The sequence below is a fragment of the Anopheles gambiae genome, chromosome 3, assembly GCF_943734735.2.
Source record: "Anopheles gambiae chromosome 3, idAnoGambNW_F1_1, whole genome shotgun sequence".
Classification (NCBI taxonomy): domain Eukaryota; kingdom Metazoa; phylum Arthropoda; class Insecta; order Diptera; family Culicidae; genus Anopheles; species Anopheles gambiae.
Genome location: NC_064602.1, coordinates 59,862,560 through 59,883,933, shown reverse-complemented (window position 1 = coordinate 59,883,933; position 21,374 = coordinate 59,862,560). Strand labels below are relative to the sequence as shown.

At 33.8% G+C, this 21,374-nt stretch overlaps 1 protein-coding gene across 7 annotated transcripts in view; it reads right to left on the bottom strand.

Moving 5' to 3' along the window:
* Positions 1 to 2,598: 2,598 nt before the first annotated feature.
* Positions 2,599 to 21,374, bottom strand: part of LOC1272562 (pleckstrin homology domain-containing family G member 5) — a 100,609-nt gene continuing 81,833 nt past the window's right edge. For 6 of the 7 annotated variants that reach the window (XM_061655387.1, XM_061655391.1, XM_061655390.1 and 3 more), the window contains 11 exons: positions 19,278 to 19,369; positions 18,913 to 19,196; positions 18,647 to 18,809; positions 18,412 to 18,506; positions 13,123 to 13,257; positions 12,672 to 12,998; positions 11,972 to 12,223; positions 11,012 to 11,083; positions 9,742 to 10,370; positions 8,462 to 8,569; positions 2,599 to 8,035 (listed from right to left, as the gene is read on the bottom strand). In XM_061655387.1, coding sequence (XP_061511371.1) covers positions 7,687 to 8,035; positions 8,462 to 8,569; positions 9,742 to 10,370; positions 11,012 to 11,083; positions 11,972 to 12,223; positions 12,672 to 12,998; positions 13,123 to 13,257; positions 18,412 to 18,506; positions 18,647 to 18,809; positions 18,913 to 19,196; positions 19,278 to 19,369 — 2,506 coding nt within the window. In that variant the 3' untranslated portion in view covers positions 2,599 to 7,686. Of the gene's footprint in view, positions 8,036 to 8,252; positions 8,325 to 8,461; positions 8,570 to 9,741; positions 10,371 to 11,011; positions 11,084 to 11,971; positions 12,224 to 12,671; positions 12,999 to 13,122; positions 13,258 to 18,411; positions 18,507 to 18,646; positions 18,810 to 18,912; positions 19,197 to 19,277; positions 19,370 to 21,374 lie in introns of all 7 variants that reach the window. The other variant, XR_009765865.1, reaches the window with a different exon arrangement.

Genomic DNA, 21,374 nt, shown 5'->3' with positions numbered 1-21,374 from the left:
ATGAATTTTTTAACTTTGATTTTTCAAAAGAACCATAGCGTTCTTCTTTTGTGAACCGGTTCATTCATTTTTTCAAGTGAACTGAATGAACCGTACTTCCTGGTTCATTTGGCATACCTCTACTTCGCAGCAACGGATCCGAAATAACGGTTTAATGAAGACGGCATCGTACAACAGGAAAAGGACATCAAAAAGATTCATAAGTACTGAATCTCATGAATTGAAGTTGAAGAGTTGAATATATCGAGAATGGTGAGTGTTTGGAAACTTAATTATCAATAATTATCTATCTATCTATATCTATCTATCTATATATATATATATATATATATATATATATATATATATATATATATATATATATATATATATATATATATATATATATATATATATATATACATAAATATACATACATATATATATATATATATATATATATATATATATATATATATATATATATATATATATATATATATATATATATATATATACATATATATATGTACTGTACATTTATATATATACACATATATATATATTATATATATGATTATATATATTTATATATATACATAAATCTCGTGTCACGGTGTCACGGTGTTCGCCTCCGAAACGGCTCGATCATTTTCAATGAAACTTTGCACACACTTTATGATGGTATGAGAATAGGTTTTAAGACTTAAAAATCGTTCAGATGCTACACTAAACTTAGTTTAATAATGATTTTCTAAATCCCATACAAAGAGCAGGATTGTTGTTGTGTTGTATACAACTCTTTGATACTTTGTTTAAGGTGCCTGGCGGTTTACACTCGATGATCGGATCCTGAGGGGATACGAGCACGATACAACTATCCCAAGTAAAAAAGCAATAATGTATTATTTTAGTTTTTTCGGAATAACTCAGCTTGTCGGACCAGCTAGTTTTTTATAAAATTTTCAAATGATACATGAAAAACAACGTTTACATGTGAATAACAATGTTTACATGCGGAAGTGACTGAAATCCCCTGTATTAATATTTATTATAACATAATTTATAGTTTATTTGTTGACTTATCCAAAGCGAAAATTGTAGATTCTAGCCAGAACCAGGATCTCCGTCCTGGACACTAACTGTGAAACGAACGATAATTATACGACGATGCCGAAGGACGATGCGCCACGACTTAGCCTGCACAAAAACTGTACGCGGACAAAATTGAAAGTAAGTAGGCAAGTAAGTAATTATGTGTTTAAGTAAGAAAATAAGTAAGTAATTATGTGTTTAAGTAAGAAAATAAGTAAGTAATTATGTGTTTAAGTAAGAAAATAAGTAAGTAATTATGTGTTTAAGTAAGTAAGAAATTAAGTGTTAAAGTGTTTAAGTGTTTAAGTAAGTAAGTAATTAAGTGTTTAAGTGCATAAGTAAGTAAGTAAGTAAGTAAGTAAGTAAGTAAGTAAGTAAGTAAGTAAGTAAGTAAGTAAGTAAGTAAGTAAGTAAGTAAGTAAGTAAGTAAGTAAGTAAGTAAGTAAGTAAGTAAGTAAGTAAGTAAGTAAGTAAGTAAGTAAGTAAGTAAGTAAGTAAGTAAGTAAGTAAGTAAGTAAGTAAGTAAGTAAGTAAGTAAGTAAGTAAGTAAGTAAGTAAGTAAGTAAGTAAGTAAGTAAGTAAGTAAGTAAGTAAGTAAGTAAGTAAGTAAGTAAGTAAGTAAGTAAGTAAGTAAGTAAGTAAGTAAGTAAGTAAGTAAGTAAGTAAGTAAGTAAGTAAGTAAGTAAGTAAGTAAGTAAGTAAGTAAGTAAGTAAGTAAGTAAGTAAGTAAGTAAGTAAGTAAGTAAGTAAGTAAGTAAGTAAGTAAGTAAGTAAGTAAGTAAGTAAGTAAGTAAGTAAGTAAGTAAGTAAGTAAGTAAGTAAGTAAGTAAGTAAGTAAGTAAGTAAGTAAGTAAGTAAGTAAGTAAGTAAGTAAGTAAGTAAGTAAGTAAGTAAGTAAGTAAGTAAGTAAGTAAGTAAGTAAGTAAGTAAGTAAGTAAGTAAGTAAGTAAGTAAGTAAGTAAGTAAGTAAGTAAGTAAGTAAGTAAGTAAGTAAGTAAGTAAGTAAGTAAGTAAGTAAGTAAGTAAGTAAGTAAGTAAGTAAGTAAGTAAGTAAGTAAGTAAGTAAGTAAGTAAGTAAGTAAGTAAGTAAGTAAGTAAGTAAGTAAGTAAGTAAGTAAGTAAGTGAGTGAGTGAGTGAGTGAGTGAGTGAGTGAGTGAGTGAGTAATGTCTGCCTTTATTTGTCTCTACAATTTATTTAATTTCGTTTTTTTCTCAAAAAAACAATCAAAATACGCGGTTTTTGTATTGTTCATGTGATTTAAAATTACAATTGTTAAAAATGTGCTCAAATACCTTGTAAAATTATTATGATTCCTACAAGAGTAAAAAATTAATGCGCACTGTCAAAAATTGATGCCATAGAGGCAAAAATTGATGCGTTCTGTCAAAAATTGATGCCTTAGCGCCAAAATTAGATGGCAGCAACTGTAATATTATGACATCATATTTTATTATTTCTTTCCTTTTTAATGGATGTCCTTTTTTAGTATTCCGTTCACTGCACTTAACATTTTACACTGCACTTTTGCTTAGTATTTTGATTTTATTTTTTGTTCTTTGATTGCACAATGTTTGTTTCTCTATTAATGTTGATTTGTATTCCATGGTTTGATATTTTAGGTCCGCTTTTTGAATGAGTTCAGTTTTGTTTATTTAGCAAATTTGCTTCCAATTAAGGAATTCAAATTTAATGTCTATATTGCAAGCATATGATTATGTTGCCTGTAATTTGATTTACAGTTTAATGCTTATTTTTCCATTGCTCAAACTTATTCCCAGTAATGCCTGATGCATTTCAATAGTTAAAAATATCAGTTGAAACGATTGAGCTTGTATCATTTAAAAACATTGACAATACATAACCTGTCATCGAAAATTGTTCCGATTTGAAATGTGAAGCAATCGTTGATTTTTGATTATTTGTCAATCTTCTGCTCAGCTTTTGCTATTGTTTGATAATGTTAATCTAGTATTAAAAAAGCATTTTGACCATGCTTAGAACCGTTCACGTAGCGTTCAGCACTATGTGCTATGTGGTATGGAATTTCCATCAAAGTGGAAATGAAAATAAAAACCCCGATTCGTTTGAATTGTAAAAAGGTTCCAAATTATTTGATTTTGGATATTTTTTACACTTCGCGTTCTCGCTTGAATCATTTGCTAACATTCAAATAGTTTGATTTTGTGATTCAAATTTTGTAAATATAGCTCAAACATGCTTAAATAAGACAAATCTTCTTTTCGTACTTGTATAAGTATATATATATATCTATATGGCTATGTATATATATATCATGTCTGTTTGCATGTATATTCGTGTGTTTGTATATAATGTTTTCAAGTTTGCATTTTTTTGTAAACTACAGTTAAACTGATATATTCCAGTCCTATTAGAATGATTTAGTTGAGTATCATTATAAAACTGTACATTGATGCGTTTGGCGCGAAAGCGTCACAAATAAATCGCAACGCGGTACCAACGTATGGCCCGGTCGGGAAACATTTGTGTGCTCTGTGGGGACACGCTTATTAAAATGCTAACAATATTCCATTGCCATGGCATTGGACTGACAGTTTTAGAAAGAAACGCTTACCCACCTTGTGCTCGCAGAACGTAGCCAGGATGAAGGATACTTGTATTAATTTCCAAAAACCGATCACTATGTTACTAATACTTCTTGGGGGTAGCATGTACCACTCGTCTCAAACAATTCTTTGGTTTATATATTCCACACCTCACCATTTATTCCCCTTTTAGTCCTAAACTTCATTAAGCGTGGTTCAGATTGGCGATTATTTTTCCTTTTTTAAAGCACTTTTTGTACCTTTGCAGTGGCACGATTATACAACATTTTGCAATGGAGCCATGCAAGCGGATGAAATTATAAAAGTTTACTTTTTTCTAAACTTCCTTGGAAATCGTCTCTAATAACCAAAATATTTATACTAGGTTTGATGAAAAATTTCTGAAGTAATCGCCTCAGAAGTTGGAGCTTGTACTAAAAAAATAATGCAAGATATCTTACTATATGGTAAAATTTAAGTACAAAATTATAGCTCAGTTGTAAAAGCAAGGAAAAAATCAATGTTTTACATTTAAGACTACAAAACTTGAATGTTTCAAAATCATAGTTTGAGCGGTATAATTATGTTAAACACATGTTTCTAAATTTCATCTAAACAAATACAATCTTTCCCCGAGTTACGCGAATAATGCGTTCCGGAGATATTCGCGTAACTCGGATTTTCGCGTATGTAGAGTATCTCGTTTTACAGCCAAAATATACCTAATTAATCATATTTTTTAGGCCGGTCTCGTAGTACAGTCGTCAACTCGTACGACTTAACAACATGCCCGTTATGGGTTCAAGCCCCAAATAGACCGTGCCGCCATACGTAGGATTGACTATCCTGCTATGGGGGGAAATCAATTAGTCACTGAAAGCCAAACCCACAAGAGGTAAAGGCAGGCCTTGACCGACAACGGTTGTTGAGCCAAAGAAGAAGAAGAAGAATCATATTTTTTAAAATTTAATTTAGTTCATTTATGTAATTTATTACTTATTTTATGTAATTGGTGTGGAAAATTTGGTTATTTCTGTCTTTTTAGTGATTTAATACTTATGGAAAAATGCAATATTTTTTTCATATGAAAATAGATGGAGAAAATTGTACTAATCTCACATTTGAACTGTCAAAAATAAAAAAAGTCGCGTAACTCGAATTCGCGTAACTCGAGTGTCGCGTAACTCGGGAAAAGACGGTATACAAAAATAAAATTACAATTGCTGATAAAATATATCGAAAAAAACAGGAAGATCAATTTGTATTTAATGTAGGCTTTGGTTCTAGATCTTCTTCTGCGATTCATTTGAACCAACAATGTAAGCGTCAAGACATCGCTCTCTCAGCGTTAAGACAGCTTTCCAACCGTTTGGAAATAAAATCTGAATAGGTTGAATTTGAATATTACTGAAACGACTACCATATAAAAAAGATTCTTGCAGTTAATTTTACAGATGTTTCATTCGTCATCAAAAAAGCTAACGTTCAACAACGTATGGTACGTGTTATATAGAATCACAAAAAAGTACACATTTGTTCAGCATACATGTGATACTGCCATTAGTTACAGTTTAACTGATGCATTCTAATATATTTTCTACGTGGCAGTCCCGTAGTACAGTCGTCAACTCGCATGACTTATCAACATGCCTATCATGGGTTTTAACCACATACGGACCCACCCTTCGTAACAAGGACTGACTTTCCGGTTGCGTGGTACTGAATAAATCTCGAAAGCCTGTATATGGGCCGACATGTCGGCGTAGGACGTTACGCCAAATAGAATAAGAAAAAGAAGATTCTAGTATTTTTAATGTTAATAACTTGTGTTTCTTAAAATTTTAGAATACTATTAAGTGTTTTGTTGAAATATCTGTCAAACTAGTTTGTTCTCAACATACAAACCAAAATAAAACTTTTCATTTTATACCTATTTTTTCGAGCATTGCATAAAACCTTATCCTTCTATAAAATGTACAGCATGATACTTTCTAATTAGAGCCGTTTTATTTTTTTCACACAAAAGCCAGACTACACAGGTGAAATGGAATGTTAGTATTATTATTCCGGTCTTCTGGCCTATGCCGCCTTCATACTATAAGTGTTACCCATACAAATACGCGCGTGCTGAACGATACTCACGAGAGCCTTTTAATATTTCAAAATTTGAAACATTAAGTTTCTTTTTGGAAAAAAACTAGAGGATTTTTTTGTATTGTTTGATGATTTCGATATTAGAAGAATCAAGCAAGCTGGAAATAAATTTGCGATATGGTATTAACGACCATCTAATAACTAAGATAAGATGAAAGTGGTCTTCAACTTTTCCTATTTTGTACCAATGCGACCTGCGCACGGAAAACATAGGTTAACCCTGTTATACTGGGGAAAATACTAAAGAACGCATTGCTGGTAAAGTTGAACTAGATTTAAAATTCATTGCCATTGTCTTTCGTTCCACTACTGTGAGTTATGATTATCTTAAAAAAAGTGTTTCAGATACATTCTTGACTTATCATAATTTGTATTAGTTATTTATAGTTTTGTGTACCAATTTTCATACTAATAATGTTCTTTCTGGGCATGTTCCTCTATTAGGTCGTCTATAAACCTTTTAGCAAACGTGCCAGCTCAAATCTAGGCTAAGCTCAAATCTCGAATAGATCGAACCACATTGACCAGACTGTATCACTCGTAATAAGTCACACTATAAGTCACAGTGCCAAGACATACTAAAAAAACAGTTGTAGAGCCAATTTGAAAGGGAGCATAGTTATCCTGCTCCCTATGCCGCCCGTGCTCTCTGATAAATCGCAGTTACCCATCAAACAAATATAAAACCTACCACTCGGTTATCTAGACATGCAAACTGTTATTGCTTTCTAGTTTATGATTACGCAGAGTGAATAAGATTTTAATGGTTTTTTTTGTATACTGAACTATTGCATTTAAACCTCTTTAATTGCAAGTTTGAGCTAAACTAGTCAAATTATTAAGACAATCTGTGATGTCACTAAAGCTACAAACAGGACTAAGTTTTTTTATTCGTTATTACCTCAAAATACATTCCTCTCGTTCATAATAAAATACGTTGAATCGTAATATGTACACAATAGATTTTCTAAACTAACAATAATTCATAAAGTTGTTAAGTATAGATAATGTTAAGCAAATATGAAGAAATGAAATTAAAAAATCTTCAAAACTTCATAAATTTGACTTTTTTTTAGCACAAAACCATATACACCATACGTGTGTCGCACTTAAATGAATCGGTACGTATTGTATTCTGCCGAAGGTCATGCTGACTAGAGGGATTCAATTAAAAATATCATCTTGTTAATCATTCAGGCAGCTTCAACTAATAAAAAGCTCATAATTGAATAACATAAAATAATAAATATTTTTTATATTCTGCCATTACTCATTATTTTGCACAATTAAAAAACAAGCATAAAGTTAGCACCAAGGATATCGAAAGGGAACGGAGAAAAAATCCGCCAAAAAAGGCCGATTTAAAGGATTCATTACGACTGTCGCCACTATCATGCACGTTGCCAAGCGCGGTAGTGGCTGTTGTAATTTCACCTTAAAATTCACAGCTTTGTTTTGTTCTGCCTTTTTTTGTTGATGTGTGCCACTGCTTTTCACAACAAAAATTATACAAATTTTTAGCCTTTGTAGGTAAGTACAATTGGCATAAAATGTATTATAGATAGATTTCCTGTATGCACTTCTTAATTGCATTTATCGAGCGCATCCAAATAGGGCAAATAAATTACCTATGTAAATGGTACTAGTGTATATACAGGATGAGTTCAATGGTATCAATACGTCTTTAGGTTGTTGTACCTAACCAATGTTATCATTTACTAACTTCCTTACAAGTGTCTACTTGGCGATGCACGTTTGTACTTGGCGATGCTGCAGCCAACAAAAATAAGGTAGGGAGAAATGAACCAGTTGATAATGGCGTTTCACGGATGCACTTATCAATTCGCCTTTCAGTATGCCTGGGTTCGTTTAAAATAAGCGGCACGGATTGCTTAGGTTTCGTTAGGCAAACTTTGGTCCACACTGCTCGTGGCGCTGTTGTTCGGTACACTTTGGAAGCTATTTTTACGTTTGAAAAACGATACATTCGCCGAAGACAACGTGAGCCCGCTTGCAACGGCACATCCTTCGATAGCAGAATTTGTTCCGGAATTGTTAGGAGCGCCGTGCAAGGTGTTAGATGGCGATGGCAGACACTGCTGGTGTTGCGCGAGTGAAGCCGAGTTGAAGCTTTGTTGTTGTGACAGCGCGAAACTTTGCTGCGAGGACACGTTGCGTGTTTTGATTAACGGTGGGTTTTTGATTGACGTAGAGAATGCGAACCCGCGACGCAGCGTTGCCCTTTATAAGTTGAAGTTCAAAGAAGCAGAGCCACATGAAATGAAACAGGGATAAACCGGAATTGAAAAAAACACGTATTAGAATGATATGTTTACCACACACTGACGTTTGGTTGTTGTACGATGAATAGAAAGGAAAATTTAATAGTATTAATGTTAAATAAAAGTACAAGAGAACAGAAAGGCACACGTCGAATTATTTGCAAATAAATACTAACCAAAGGTGCTAGTCTAAGCTATCAAATTGCAACAAAACTACTACAGTACTACATCAACAGTGACTTATGGATCTGGAAATAAAAAATCGATTCCATCGAAATAAAAAAATAATATAAAAACATAATAATGGGAACATAAAAACTAACATTGTATAAATAAACAAAGTTTTCTAAATGAAACAAATGAAAGATTCTATTTATATACTAACCTAGTAGGAGATGGAGGAGGATATGAAATACCCCGTTGGCTGGGAGAAAGCAGTACCATTCCAGAATGAGATTGACTATTGGATGTCCCAGGCACCGAGAGTGTATTGCTGGAATGAATTTTAGATAGACATTTTTTTTAAGTTACCTAATGCCATTCTTTAATGATTGAAGATTAATACATCTCATCTATCTATGTACCGCAATATATCAGATTCTTTCTTCTTCGTTCGTCCAAACTAATGTAGTCGGTCTAACATACTGACTATCCGGAAATAATTGGGCACATTGATTCTTTTCATTGATCTCGCATGGGGTAATTGAAATGCAGGGATCGTGTTTAACACGTTTAGCCCGGTGCTGATTTTCGTCAACTTTCCGTTACGTCGGCATTACAAACCAGCAGTTTAATTTGAATCAATATAAGCATGAGGCAAAATTGAAATTTTTGCTGTAATATAATATTTGCGATTTAATTGTTGTCAACAACAATAATTCTTAGAACTACGATTTTTCTACCTGCGCATCGCTGCTATATATTTGGGTAGAGTACAGTTGTTCGTAATGTTTGTTGTTTCTCTAACAAAAGACAAATGGGAGTTCCCAAGGCCTGCCACTAACATACGGGAAAGTTCACTGACTGGCCCTGGGGACTGCCATCAGGCTAAACGTGTTAATAGTAAAAAACATCCCGAAAGCCTGTATAGACTGGCATGTCCGCATGGGACGATTACGCCAAATAGAAGAGAAAATTGCGTACTTTTTTTTAATTTTTAAATAACTCGCCTAATCTCCTGGTAGGATTGCAATAATCTTTGTCCATATGTTACGCGGTGTCTAGGCCTTGAGCCTCTCTCGATTAGAAGACGCAATGCATAGTGCTCTTTTATCGCTGGTAAATTCAGTACCAATACATATCAGCAATACCACCTATAAGATTATTTATTTCGTATACTAACTAATTCACTATGCTACAAAGAAAAGCTTAGACCAGCATGACCAAAAACGTTGATCACGCCATGAAGAAGAAGATGAAGTTATTTCTCAGAAGGAGGTACAAGAATTGTTTCAAGATGCAAATAGAAATAAGTATGCTGCAGAACAAAAACATAACTGTTCCACGGATGATATTCCTATATTATGAAGTCTACAGTAACCTTTTCATGCGGTCTGAACATATTACATCCTACGATGCTTCGCATATTAAAAAACCGAAAATGAATTTATATATTTAAAGTATATGAGTTATAGAAGGATGTAGAAAATACTATCAAGTACTGACCTATTTTGGATTGAATTCAGATTTAAGTTTGGCATGCTTTGTCCCAGTCCACTATACGGTTGAACGGTCAATGAGTTGGATGATTTTGTTTGCATAGTGCAAACGGTATTCTTCGGTTTGCGGCTGCTGACAGCTCCGTATTTTGAATGCATCATCACCAGTCCACTTCCTGTCACCGCATTGACCACACCTGCACCTTCATCGCTAGACAGAGAATTGGTTTTCTCGAAATCAATCGATACCTGCTTCGATTCGTTCAGATCGACTGATCCGCTATGGCTATTGTTCAAACTGCTCACACGGCTGCCGATTGAGCTGTTGAGAGGCGACTTCTTAATGCTTATATTATCATTGTTGATGTTCATGTTGCTATTGCTGGTAGAGTTGTTGCAGCTGTTGCTGATGTTGATAATGTTCCCATACTGTCTCACGTCACCGAACGTCCCTTGTTTCATACGATTGTAGATATGTTTTACTTTTGTTATTGAATCGTACCAATGCTGAGCTTTGGCGCTTTGCAACGTGAATGCAGCTACGACCATGTTTAGTTCATTCACATAGCAACAGTAAATCGCTTGATCTTTGAGCTGCACCATCAAACGGTCCGTCATGTATGGTTGTCGTACGATCTGATTAAAGAAAATATATATATATATATATATATATGGACATAATTTCTATATATAGGCGTGCATGGAGACATAATTTCTTCAAAATAATACGTGACTTGAATAAATTTTTTGGAATGCTCGCTGTGCTATAAAGTTTCTAATGTACAGTAGAACGTCGATTATCCGGGCAGCTCGGGACCGGACGGTTGCCGGTTTATCGATTTGCACGGATAATGGTCCAAGAAATGTGAAATTCATAAACAAATTATAAAATTCACTAGTTTTATGATTAATTTACTTTCAATCAATCGGTTAATCGTTAGTAGCATATTATTTTAATCAATAACTATAGGTTTTACAACTGTTCATGAACAAAAATGAATTTCGAAAATACCACTAGCCACTACAGAGCTGCACAAAAAAACTGGTTGTCCACTTGACTATCGCTGAAAATTTTCTCCGTACGTTTGAACTGCTGTCACATTTATGCGCACGGTTTAGCCGCCCGCCGGTTCATTCGCCCCCGGATAATCGACGTTCTACTGTATGTGCATAACGTTTTAAAATCGTTAAAATATAAAAAAAATCTTTTTCTTGTATAAGTGGGTCAAGTAAGTGCTGTGAAATGTTTGGCATCCCTAGTAAGACACACAACTTACCTTTAGTTTATCGTTCTTATTTTTTTTACAAACTAGCAAAAAGTCTGTAAAGAGGAAGCAATGAACATCCATCTGAAATGATAAGAAAATCAATATCAGCGTCGACTATCACTTTGCAACTAGTTTTCCACTAATTCAATCATATTGTTTTCTAATTGGCAATCAAAGGCAACATATATTTATATTGTTTAAGTATACATACAACCATAACTAAGCATTCTATATCAGAATGAGAATTTCGTTCCTAATGCAACTTTTCGATTTCCACGTATTAATTATTTTTCAATTTTAAATTGATTCATGCAAAACCGTTTTAATCTTGTTCCGTTCGGTGATTGAAACAGCGGTCAAATTAATAATTGACATAAAAATTAAGTCATGTTCTCCATCCATTATTGACTAAGGTCGATTAAACCCACGAGCGCAGCAGCTCGACGCAATCAAACAATCTGAAGGGCAGTGGAGCCAGTAGAATAACTTAAAAGAGCTCAAATCCTGCATGTGGATATTGGAAAGCAAACCATACAGCAATTAATAATGTGCCTCAGTGAACCCTCTACCGTTGCCAACAATGCAAAATGCAAGTGGGATGTACATCTCATTTCATGTTATGAGTGTTTGCAGAGCAAAGGAACGATTTATTACAACGGGAGATGAACATATTGTGCGAGAAGATAAATGATTGGTGTGCATAATTATGATTGCTGTACATAATTAAGCTGCAAGTGTGTTCCATGTACAGCAGTACGTCTAATGGAACAGAGAAATGATAAATGTGTGTGGAAGTATTATCGTTATTTATTATTTTGCACCAACTGACAGAACATGAATGAACAGACTAGTAAAGTAAACACCAAAATATATGCGAACCTTTTCTATAGACATTTTAGAAGAAGCTAACATTAAATTTGTTTCACGTCGACTGTTTTTGTCTGTGAAATTTTGACATAGTGCTCTTACCTTTCCAGTACCATCTTTGTATTTCAAGTCACCTTCCACAAACACCTTTCGCCCATGGTCGATGCCACGCATCGGCTGACACAGGTCGAACATGATACTGTGCTGTTTAACCAAACGATCCAGAGTTTCGTTGTTTGAATCGACTACCTCGTAACAGTCAATCCTGGCATTTATTCCTTTTAAACGTTCGCTTTCCTGTCGTGTTGTTAGATGAGAATTTACTCCCGCGACGAACTCTTCTACAGAATGTATCTGAACATTAAGAGGGTTAGAAAAACAATCAGAATCGAATAATATGTTAAATTCATGCTAAAATGCATATTTTTCACATGAACGCTACATAATTTAAATAAATTTCACATGAGTATAGCAGCGATTACATGATACTACTAAGCCATTTTGATGCCGATAGTCATAAACAATGAAGAAAATGAATGATTATGAAGACAACCTTTTGGGTTGTTTTCAAACGACACAATGCACAATCGTTCGAACTAACCCATCAACAACAATTTCATAGAGAAAACTCGATTTAATCTTTATAGTTTATCATTGCTGGTTAAATAAATAGTTAAATAATTTAAATAAATTAGAAATTGCAACAGGCCTTTTGCAAGTGTTATCGAAAAAAATACTGATTGCCTTAAAGAATTGTAGAAGTTTACAGAAGGAGAGCTCCTTGGAGGAATGTTAAGCTTACCATTGCATCAATTGCTTCGCCTTCTGCTTCATCGTTGATATGTTTCTTGATAGCCGCCAGCAACAGTCCGTACTTGGTTAGTCGTTGCATTGGACGTACCAGAATGTCGGCTAGTCGCAACCTATTGCACATCTTCTGCGATTCGCACCAGGCACAGTAGGTCATGAATAGCGCATTATTGTGGTACATCTCTTTGCAATAGAATTGGCAGGTGCTCTGCTCAGCACAGTACTTGGTGTAGGGCGTGAAGATGGTTGCGAAATCGACAAAGCCCCTTTGGAAGTAATAGATGCTCATTGGGTCTTTTGTTCGCTGACTGTGTTTTACCTGTAAAGTGATAAAATAATTGAAAAGCTCCATTTAATAAATACAGCAAAAAATACTAAGTTTTACTGCTTTTATAATCTGCATTGCTGCTATCATTTTTCTCATTTTAGAAATATGTACGTACCATTGGGTGAAGGTACAGTGTCCAGAAGCGTAGGTTAGCCTCCCAGATGTCTCGTATGTTCGAGAATAGTTTGTTTTGATCCACATCAGTAAGAATGTTTTGCGATTGAATGTCTTCTAAACAAGCGAGAAATAGCTGCAAAAGATATGTGTATGTTGTATTCAATAACTTCAACTTTATGTGTGTTTATTGCTTGGTATTGAAACATGAGTCCCATGAAAGATGTTTCCCAAGTATAGATTTTTGTAACTTTCCTACAAAATGTGTTTATTGTTGTGGTTTTTTGTTTAGTTTGGAATTGTAACGTGTTTGTTATATAAAGTAATATAAATTATGTTTACAATTTTTAGATGTTTTAGAAAATGTTTACCTAATAAAAGTTAATAAAACACATCGTAATCGACTATAGGGAAGGGATTTCTTCAGATACCAAACCATTTCGTTTCATCGATCGAGTATGGTGCCGATTGAATTGCATACCCATTTAAATTTGACACAAAAGAAGATTCCGACCTATAAATTATTCACACATTCTAACGTGCAACATGTAGCTTGTGTCTGACTCGAACAGGAACAATCAAGAGTCACACCATAGAATTGTACACGTACACGGATGGCGATAGATGGGAATGGTTGTTTCCTGCATCTGTGAAATCAGGTGTGCCTTTTCTGCCCTTTCTATCTTATGTTTTCCATCACCGTTTTACCGATTGCCTTTCGCTTTCTGCACTTCTGGAAACCCGTGCAGAACCACTCTTTAATGAGGCAATAAATCAATGCCTGGAAGCATGTGCTAAACGTATCGATTAGAATCAATATACGCTTCACGGGAGAATCGTTCGCCAACAAAGTGTGGATATGTTAAAACATGCGGAACGTAAAAGCCATGTAATTGTCCTGAATCCGATCTTCTTTGCGTTAGTTTTTTTTCTTTTGCTGATACCTCAAACACCAAAGAAGATTTTGAAAATCATTTACTTGTCATGCGCCTTTCTTACGCCTTTTAGCCCTACGTAAAGCAAAATGAATACAATTCGCTCCTTTGGCTAAAAAATGGGGATAACAGGGTTTTGAAAATACAATGCCAGATTTTTACCCGTTTGTTCACACTTGAAACCTTTTTAAGGTTAACAAAGGTTCTCGCACAGAAATCTGTCAAAATTATTCTATATTGGTAGTGACTTGTACCATTTCTGCCAATAGCATTTGGGATTCGATATACATGTAGGTAAATTTATGAAATTTATATTCGTTAAAAAGCTACCCTTTACATGCAAAAGGCACTGAGGCGTTAGAATTAAACAGGATGAATAGGGAATAAAACACATGTTTGACATACATGTTTGAACGGGACTAGAGCATACAAATTATTGCTCTATACTTGACATAGATATGTGACCCAATGTAAAAAAAGAAGTGCTAAATATTGGAAAGATAACATAGATTTTTATAAATATGACACAAAACAGTGGGTTTAGGATGATTATACATATAGGTGTTTTTTTATAATACAGTTTCAATAAAGTGTGTCAAACTGCAGGTCACATAAGTCTTTAAGATATATCAATGCCATCCATCTATGCTGTGCACCTGGTAGATTGTGTTAGCGAGCCGATCAAGCAGGAGTTCTCGGCAGGGGCGCTCAGTGCGACTGGTGCGCGGCCCTCACGTATCGTATTGTTTTATCGTGTATTGTGAGTTTATTTATTATGTATGTTCTATAAGTGTATCAATAAAGTAATTACAGTTTGTTCCCGAGTTACGCGGTTTCTGCGTTCCCGACGAATCCGCGTAACTTGAATATCCGCGTAAGTCAAATTTCACGTTTTGTGACTAAAATACTATTGATTTCTCGGAAATTTTAATTAACTTAGACTTTTATACACTTTATCATTTATTTGATATGATTCGTGCAGAAAATTCTAATATTTGCAATGCAATTTATACCGAACTTGAAGCAAATTGTATTGATTTGACATTTAATGTGTCAAATTTAGAAAACCGCGTTGAACGTTGAATTTATTATCAAATTTGATATTTTCATATTTATTTATTAAATTCGACGGACCGTATGTGTTCCTCTTGAAACGGGACTACTTTCAATAAAGGAGAAGTATTCAGCCTGATTACGGTGTTCGAACGGCAAGTCGAACGGCAGGTCGGAAAATCGAATGAAGTTTCGACCAAGAACATTTAATTTTTTACATTTTTATATGTTTTGAGCTTTTGAGTTTTTTAACTATCAAAAGCTTCAACAATTAGATCAAGGTATGATCGAATTGTTGAAGCTTTTGATAGTTGATTGATTAAAAATAATTGACATTATTCCGTAATTTTGCTGTTCGATTTGCTGCCCGCTAGTCCATTCGACTGTCGTTGGAACACCGTGATCAAGCTGATTGTCTCAATAAAGCTTCCATTTTCTCAAAGAAAAGAAACGAACTTATCTGATTCCTCATAAAATTACTGGATCCAGACCTACATACGGGAAATTTGACATTGAGTTCAACCTTTATGATTGGTCCGTTAATCCATATAACGATATTGATAGTTGCAAAAGTTGTTCAGTAATTTGCATACAAATATTGTCTTATCATTTTTTTAAATAAAAATTGTTTCTTTAATACAATTTACAATATAGGTACAGGTTTTACAAATAACATTTAAGAATATCTTCATCGATCACAGCATTGTTGTTTCCAACAATGTGGATGATGTAATTTGCAAACAAACGTAATATGGGAATCCTCTTACTTATGCTAGTGTGTATTAAAATAGGTAAGAGGAAGGAAGTTATGATCGTGGTTTAGAACGATGGCTTCTATAGCCTACATTAATATGCTCCAAGCACTAGATACCCTTGAGCATAGGGCAAACATGTGTTCCGGGAGCATAATGAGCAGGCACGATTCATCCTTACGAGCAGTAGTCCGTGCGGCACCTTGTTGTGAACCAACAAGTACAGCATCGACCGTTAGTGTGACGATAATTTGAAGCTAGTGACGGTTTTCCAGATCCAGCGCCAATCAGTGTCCATCTTTTAAAATCAGGGAAATCCTTTCGCGGGCCGGATTGAATGTTGCGGCGGGCCGTTTTTGGCCCGCGGACCGGATTTTGCCTGGCAAGTCATTCCGGCGTTGTAAAGCGCCTATCATAACTATATGGACAGTCTTTTTATCGTTTTGCAATTTACTTAAAATTACTACAAGGTTGAAAGATCACGTCGTTGCCATCAAATTTTCTCGCTAAAGCATCAATTTTTGACAGTGCACATAAAGTACTCTAACGCATCTATTGTTGTCTGTAAGCCATACACTCTTGTAGGAATCATGATAATTTCACAAGGTATTTGAGCAGATTTTGACAATTTTACAGCACATAAACAATTCAACAAAGAGCCGAAAAAGACATAATAGGAGCAAAACCTTAATAATTCTATAACAACAGCAATATAAAGAATTCAAAAACCAATTTGAGAAAAAAATATTATGAAATTTTATAAATAATATTGCCATTGTTTACACTTATATCTAATGTATACTTATAACAACTAATATCAAATGATTTTAGGACCATATTGGCCAATATTGGCATGCTACGTGGTCATTTTGATATGAAATGAAGACTGTCCGACTTTCAGTGGACCGCATACATTTCATACCTTTTATCCCAGTTATGCACAGTGCTCCAATATTTTAAAAGATATGAAGTGAATTATGAATTGTACAAAATACTTTTTCACATGTTAATATACATTTTTTTTAAATTTCAAAATTATTTTTACATGACTTATGACAAAAAAAAGAACTTCGGGGTGTACCATAACGATAACGTCACTTCCAAAAATTATTATCTTTTATAATAACTGTAAATAGCGGCCATGGGCCGGTCTCGTCAACTCGTACGACTTTACAACAATCCCGTTATGGGTTCAAGCCCCGAATGTACCGAACCCCTAGACATAAGACTGACTATCTTGCTATAGTTGTTGTGCCAAAGAAGAAAAATAAATAGCAGTCAAAAAGAACATCGATGGTGAAGGGAGGAAAAAAAATAAGATTATGATTACATTATTTAACTATGCATGTAACAATAGCAAACATTTGGATACTGCTAAAAAGTCGTTGTTGAGGATTTTCTATCGCTTTTGTTTGATCGGATCAGTTTTGAACCGCTATTCATTAAATTGATAAGGTTTTCATGACATTTTAAAATAATTGTTTCAAAATATTTTAACATACTTAGGTTTGTATTTTCAAAACAATCATTTACTACAAACAAATTTTGTTAGAAAATGTTAAAATATTAAAAAAAATATTTTTTTGATATTATCCTTATAAAACTCATAAAACCTAACAAAAATAATAAAAACACTTTTAAAATCGTTTACAAAATGTATTTTTGTAAAACTTCCTAAAATGTGTTATTTGTATTTTTGGACTTTTTTAAATGCATTAGTTAGTTTTAAAATCCTATTTTTGAGCTATCTTTATAGTAATGGTATGACTCTAAATTCCTCTTTTTGTAATAAGTGATGAACAATGGTCTTAACATTTTCAAAAATTACACAATTGCGAAAAACGACTGTCCATATAGCTATGGGCGCTGTTTGTATAAAGCTTGCAAAATGTGATTTAATGTCGTTAGTCATTTTTCAAATTGTTTAATTATTATTACACAAAAATAGGGTTTAAGGCCGAACTATAGCAGTAAAAACACTTCGAAAAGGAAATGCATTGCTATACGTATAGTGTACATGAGGTAGGGTATGTAATTATTTGATTGATTTTTCTGTTGTATTTTGCGGAATGTAATTTTATGAAACAATTTTTCCTTTTTCTTACATAGAAAAAAAATTTTGATGATTAACCATTATCAAAGATAACGTGCAGTGAGCGTTATTGTTTGCAGGATCTCGGATTTAATTTATGCTGGTACCCTTGCAGGATTATGCAAAAGAAATTTAACCACAACACCTGCTACCAGCAGAAATATGGGGCAATAAAACTTAAACCTATTCATTTGCTTGTAGTCTTCGCGAAACCTTCCTTTCGACCAGAGGCCAACAGTTTTCTCAAGCGATCCATTTGGGGAGTTTTGGGAAACTACTGCGTGAGCGTTTATCCTTATCAGAATCCCTTATTGGATGGCATAAAGAATCTTATCTCATACTAATGTACCCAAAATTCCACAGTGATCTAGTGGACCAAGGAAATAAATTTGGAGGATGGGTTCAACTTACTTAATCCCACAACCTTTTTCGCACAAAAAAAAAATCCCTGTACTTACATCTGTTACCGTTTGCAGAGCAAGAATGTAGTATACTTCGGTCGTCACCAGCTCCCAGATGGCGGATTGAATTTTTGTTTCCGCCTCACTCATCCCTTAGCACAGTAACCAGAATAAGCAATCATAACGTTAAGAGAAAAAAAAAAACAAACAAATCAGATAAATATGATTTTGCATTTAGATGCTGTAGTAGGAAACGTTAAAAACCTGAATTTGCTTATATGTTTCGACTCACCAGCGCAATTGACGATATCCGTCCAACATTGAGGTAAGTTTCTAAGGCCAACTAAAGCGTCTACATACTCGGGGTTATTGAAATTGCTGGAGGAAGACGTCGATTTGGGAATTTCTTTGTTATAGCTGTCCAGCAGTTCGCAAAGCTTAGATTTTTGTGGTCCCTGTAAAAAACGAATCAAAAGTAGAATCAGAGAATCAGATAAAAATAGAAGAAAAAAAAAAGTTGGTTGTCATAAATTTACTGTTAATCAATTGATTGCCTACCTTCGATCCGAATGGTATTGTCCATTTTTGTTTCGATTGCTTTCCGGAAGCTGACGATGCTTTAGGGCTTTGGTCATAGTTGTCATCGGTGGAGGTGGATGTAAAGAGTTTACTGTTCGACGACATTATTGACGGTTGATTGCCCACTGAAGCTGCCTTTTGCAGTGTTAGATGCCCGCCAGTCCTCCGATTAGGCGCTCCATCACGTTCTGATACAATTAGCGTACGACCTGCCAAAGCCGAGATGTCCATGTTGGCATCGAGTGGTTCTGTGTACCGTAAGCCTAAGGATATCGTAATCATACCGAAATTATTACTTTTTTTTTGAAAATTTCAGAGAAAATTTAATATCCCATTAATGTTACCTGTTTCGTGCGGATTATTAAATCCATTATCGGTCACATAAATTTGGGAAAAACTCAAGCTCCGTCTAGAAAGTGAGGCACGTAAACATTCACTGTAAAATATAATGACAACAGCATAAGTAAATATTCATGAGTTTTTCATACTTTGCTGAAATTTTAAAAATGAATCCGCTTCTAAATGAAATGTTTCTAATAACTTTTATAAGTTCAAAAGAGAACGATTCCATTCCTTTGTTGACGAACCTACCCCGCGGTTATGCCGACTTAAAGACTTTCAGAATTTATAACTAATCCGCATTTGAGTAGTTTGTCTTTTTTATAGGAGTTAATTTGATGTATTTCTCACTTTTCATATTTCGTTATATTTGCTACAATCGTATTCAGGGGATAGTTCTGAATCTTTGATCTGTTAGTTAAGCTTGTTTAAGATTGATAAAACAGTTTTTTACTTTACATTTCACACAAAATATAGAGTCGAGTTTAATAACAAGTTTTTTTTTCTAAAACGATTGGGTCATTTCAATGAAGTGAACTATACGGGAGGTCACTTTAACTTATTTATTTGGGGGTGGGAGTGTCTCTTTTCTTTAACCAGCTGAGAATGTAATGATAAATCATGATAAACCGACTTATTCGAAATAACTAGGCAGTTCGAAATGAACACTGAGCTTCGTTAACCGCAGTGTATCAACCGGCAGCCTTAGGGTGCCAGGTTGGGACATTTTCGCCAAATTCTGCTAATATTTATCATACAAAAACAGTATTAAAATTTATTTTGTTTAAATTATTTACTTTATCTATTTGAATAATTTTAATTTAAGATATCCAGAATCTGAAGCATTGTTTGCAGAAGTGGCGCGTTTTAGTGGCGTTATTTTGTTCGGTTAATCTTTGATTATTTTCATTGATTTGTTCAGAAGATAACGGAACTTTTTATTAGACTTTATAATTTCCAAATCTATTTAACTAAGTCACACTACAGATGGGCGAGTACTTGCTTTATATTGAATCTGGTCCAGACATTCCAGTCGAGTGCTTTCGAAGCTACATTCCTGTTTATTCTTGAAAAAATTCTCCCTTAGAGTCGTTGGGATTTTATTTGCTTTTTGTTCTGCCACGTGGTACCATTTGCGTTTTATGTACTTGATGTTCACATTTAATTTGTACCATACGGTGTTATGAACTGCTTTTTGTTGCATACTGTTTTTTTACGTACATTTCATGACATGAGATTTCCTTGGAATCTTAGAGCTAATGTGCAATTTACAGAAAGTACACATTAAATCAGAATTAAAACATATGCTACTTTATTAACACATGTTACATGACACACAGCCATTACTTGATAATTCAAATAATTTTTTACAAAAAAAAAACCTAAAAAAACCATTTGGTACCTTTTTACAATTAGGGTGAATGTACTAATTTTGCCACAATTTGTAGTGGTACATACATGTCACCAAACATAACCATTATACCATTAACACAAAACATTGAGAAAAATTTCATTTCAATGGTGGTATGGTTCTTATAGTTGTCGTATTCTGTTGCTATAGAGGTAGTAGTAAAAAATCCGATTAATAGTTATTATTAAAGGAATCAAACTGAGCTTGTTTGATATGAATAGCTAGGATTTCGGTCATTATTACGAATTTCTTCGAACTTCAATCGTCAAAAATGTATTAGTTTGATTGACAAACAATAATGGCTGTAGCATTGTATAAAGACTGTAGTCAACACAACCCTGGAACTGTGTGCCTGATTTGACCTCGTTTTTTCATTCAACTGGTTATGTGAAATCCTATTAACATCCTCTCCTATTTTTTTTTCAAAATGATATGTTTTTGTTGATTTCATAACTTTAACCACTATAGGGACATTTTTTCTATTTTCTGTCCTATTTTTTCTGTCTATGGTACTATGGTAAAATGACCAATAATTGACAAAATATAGCCATTACACGATTGATTTTAGTACATCAATTAAATATCTTAATTATTGTTATTTCGTTTTAATTAAAAAAATTAAAACTAAATTAAAATTTTAGTTGTCATACTAGTAATTAAATAATAATGTTTAATGTTTTATATATTTTAG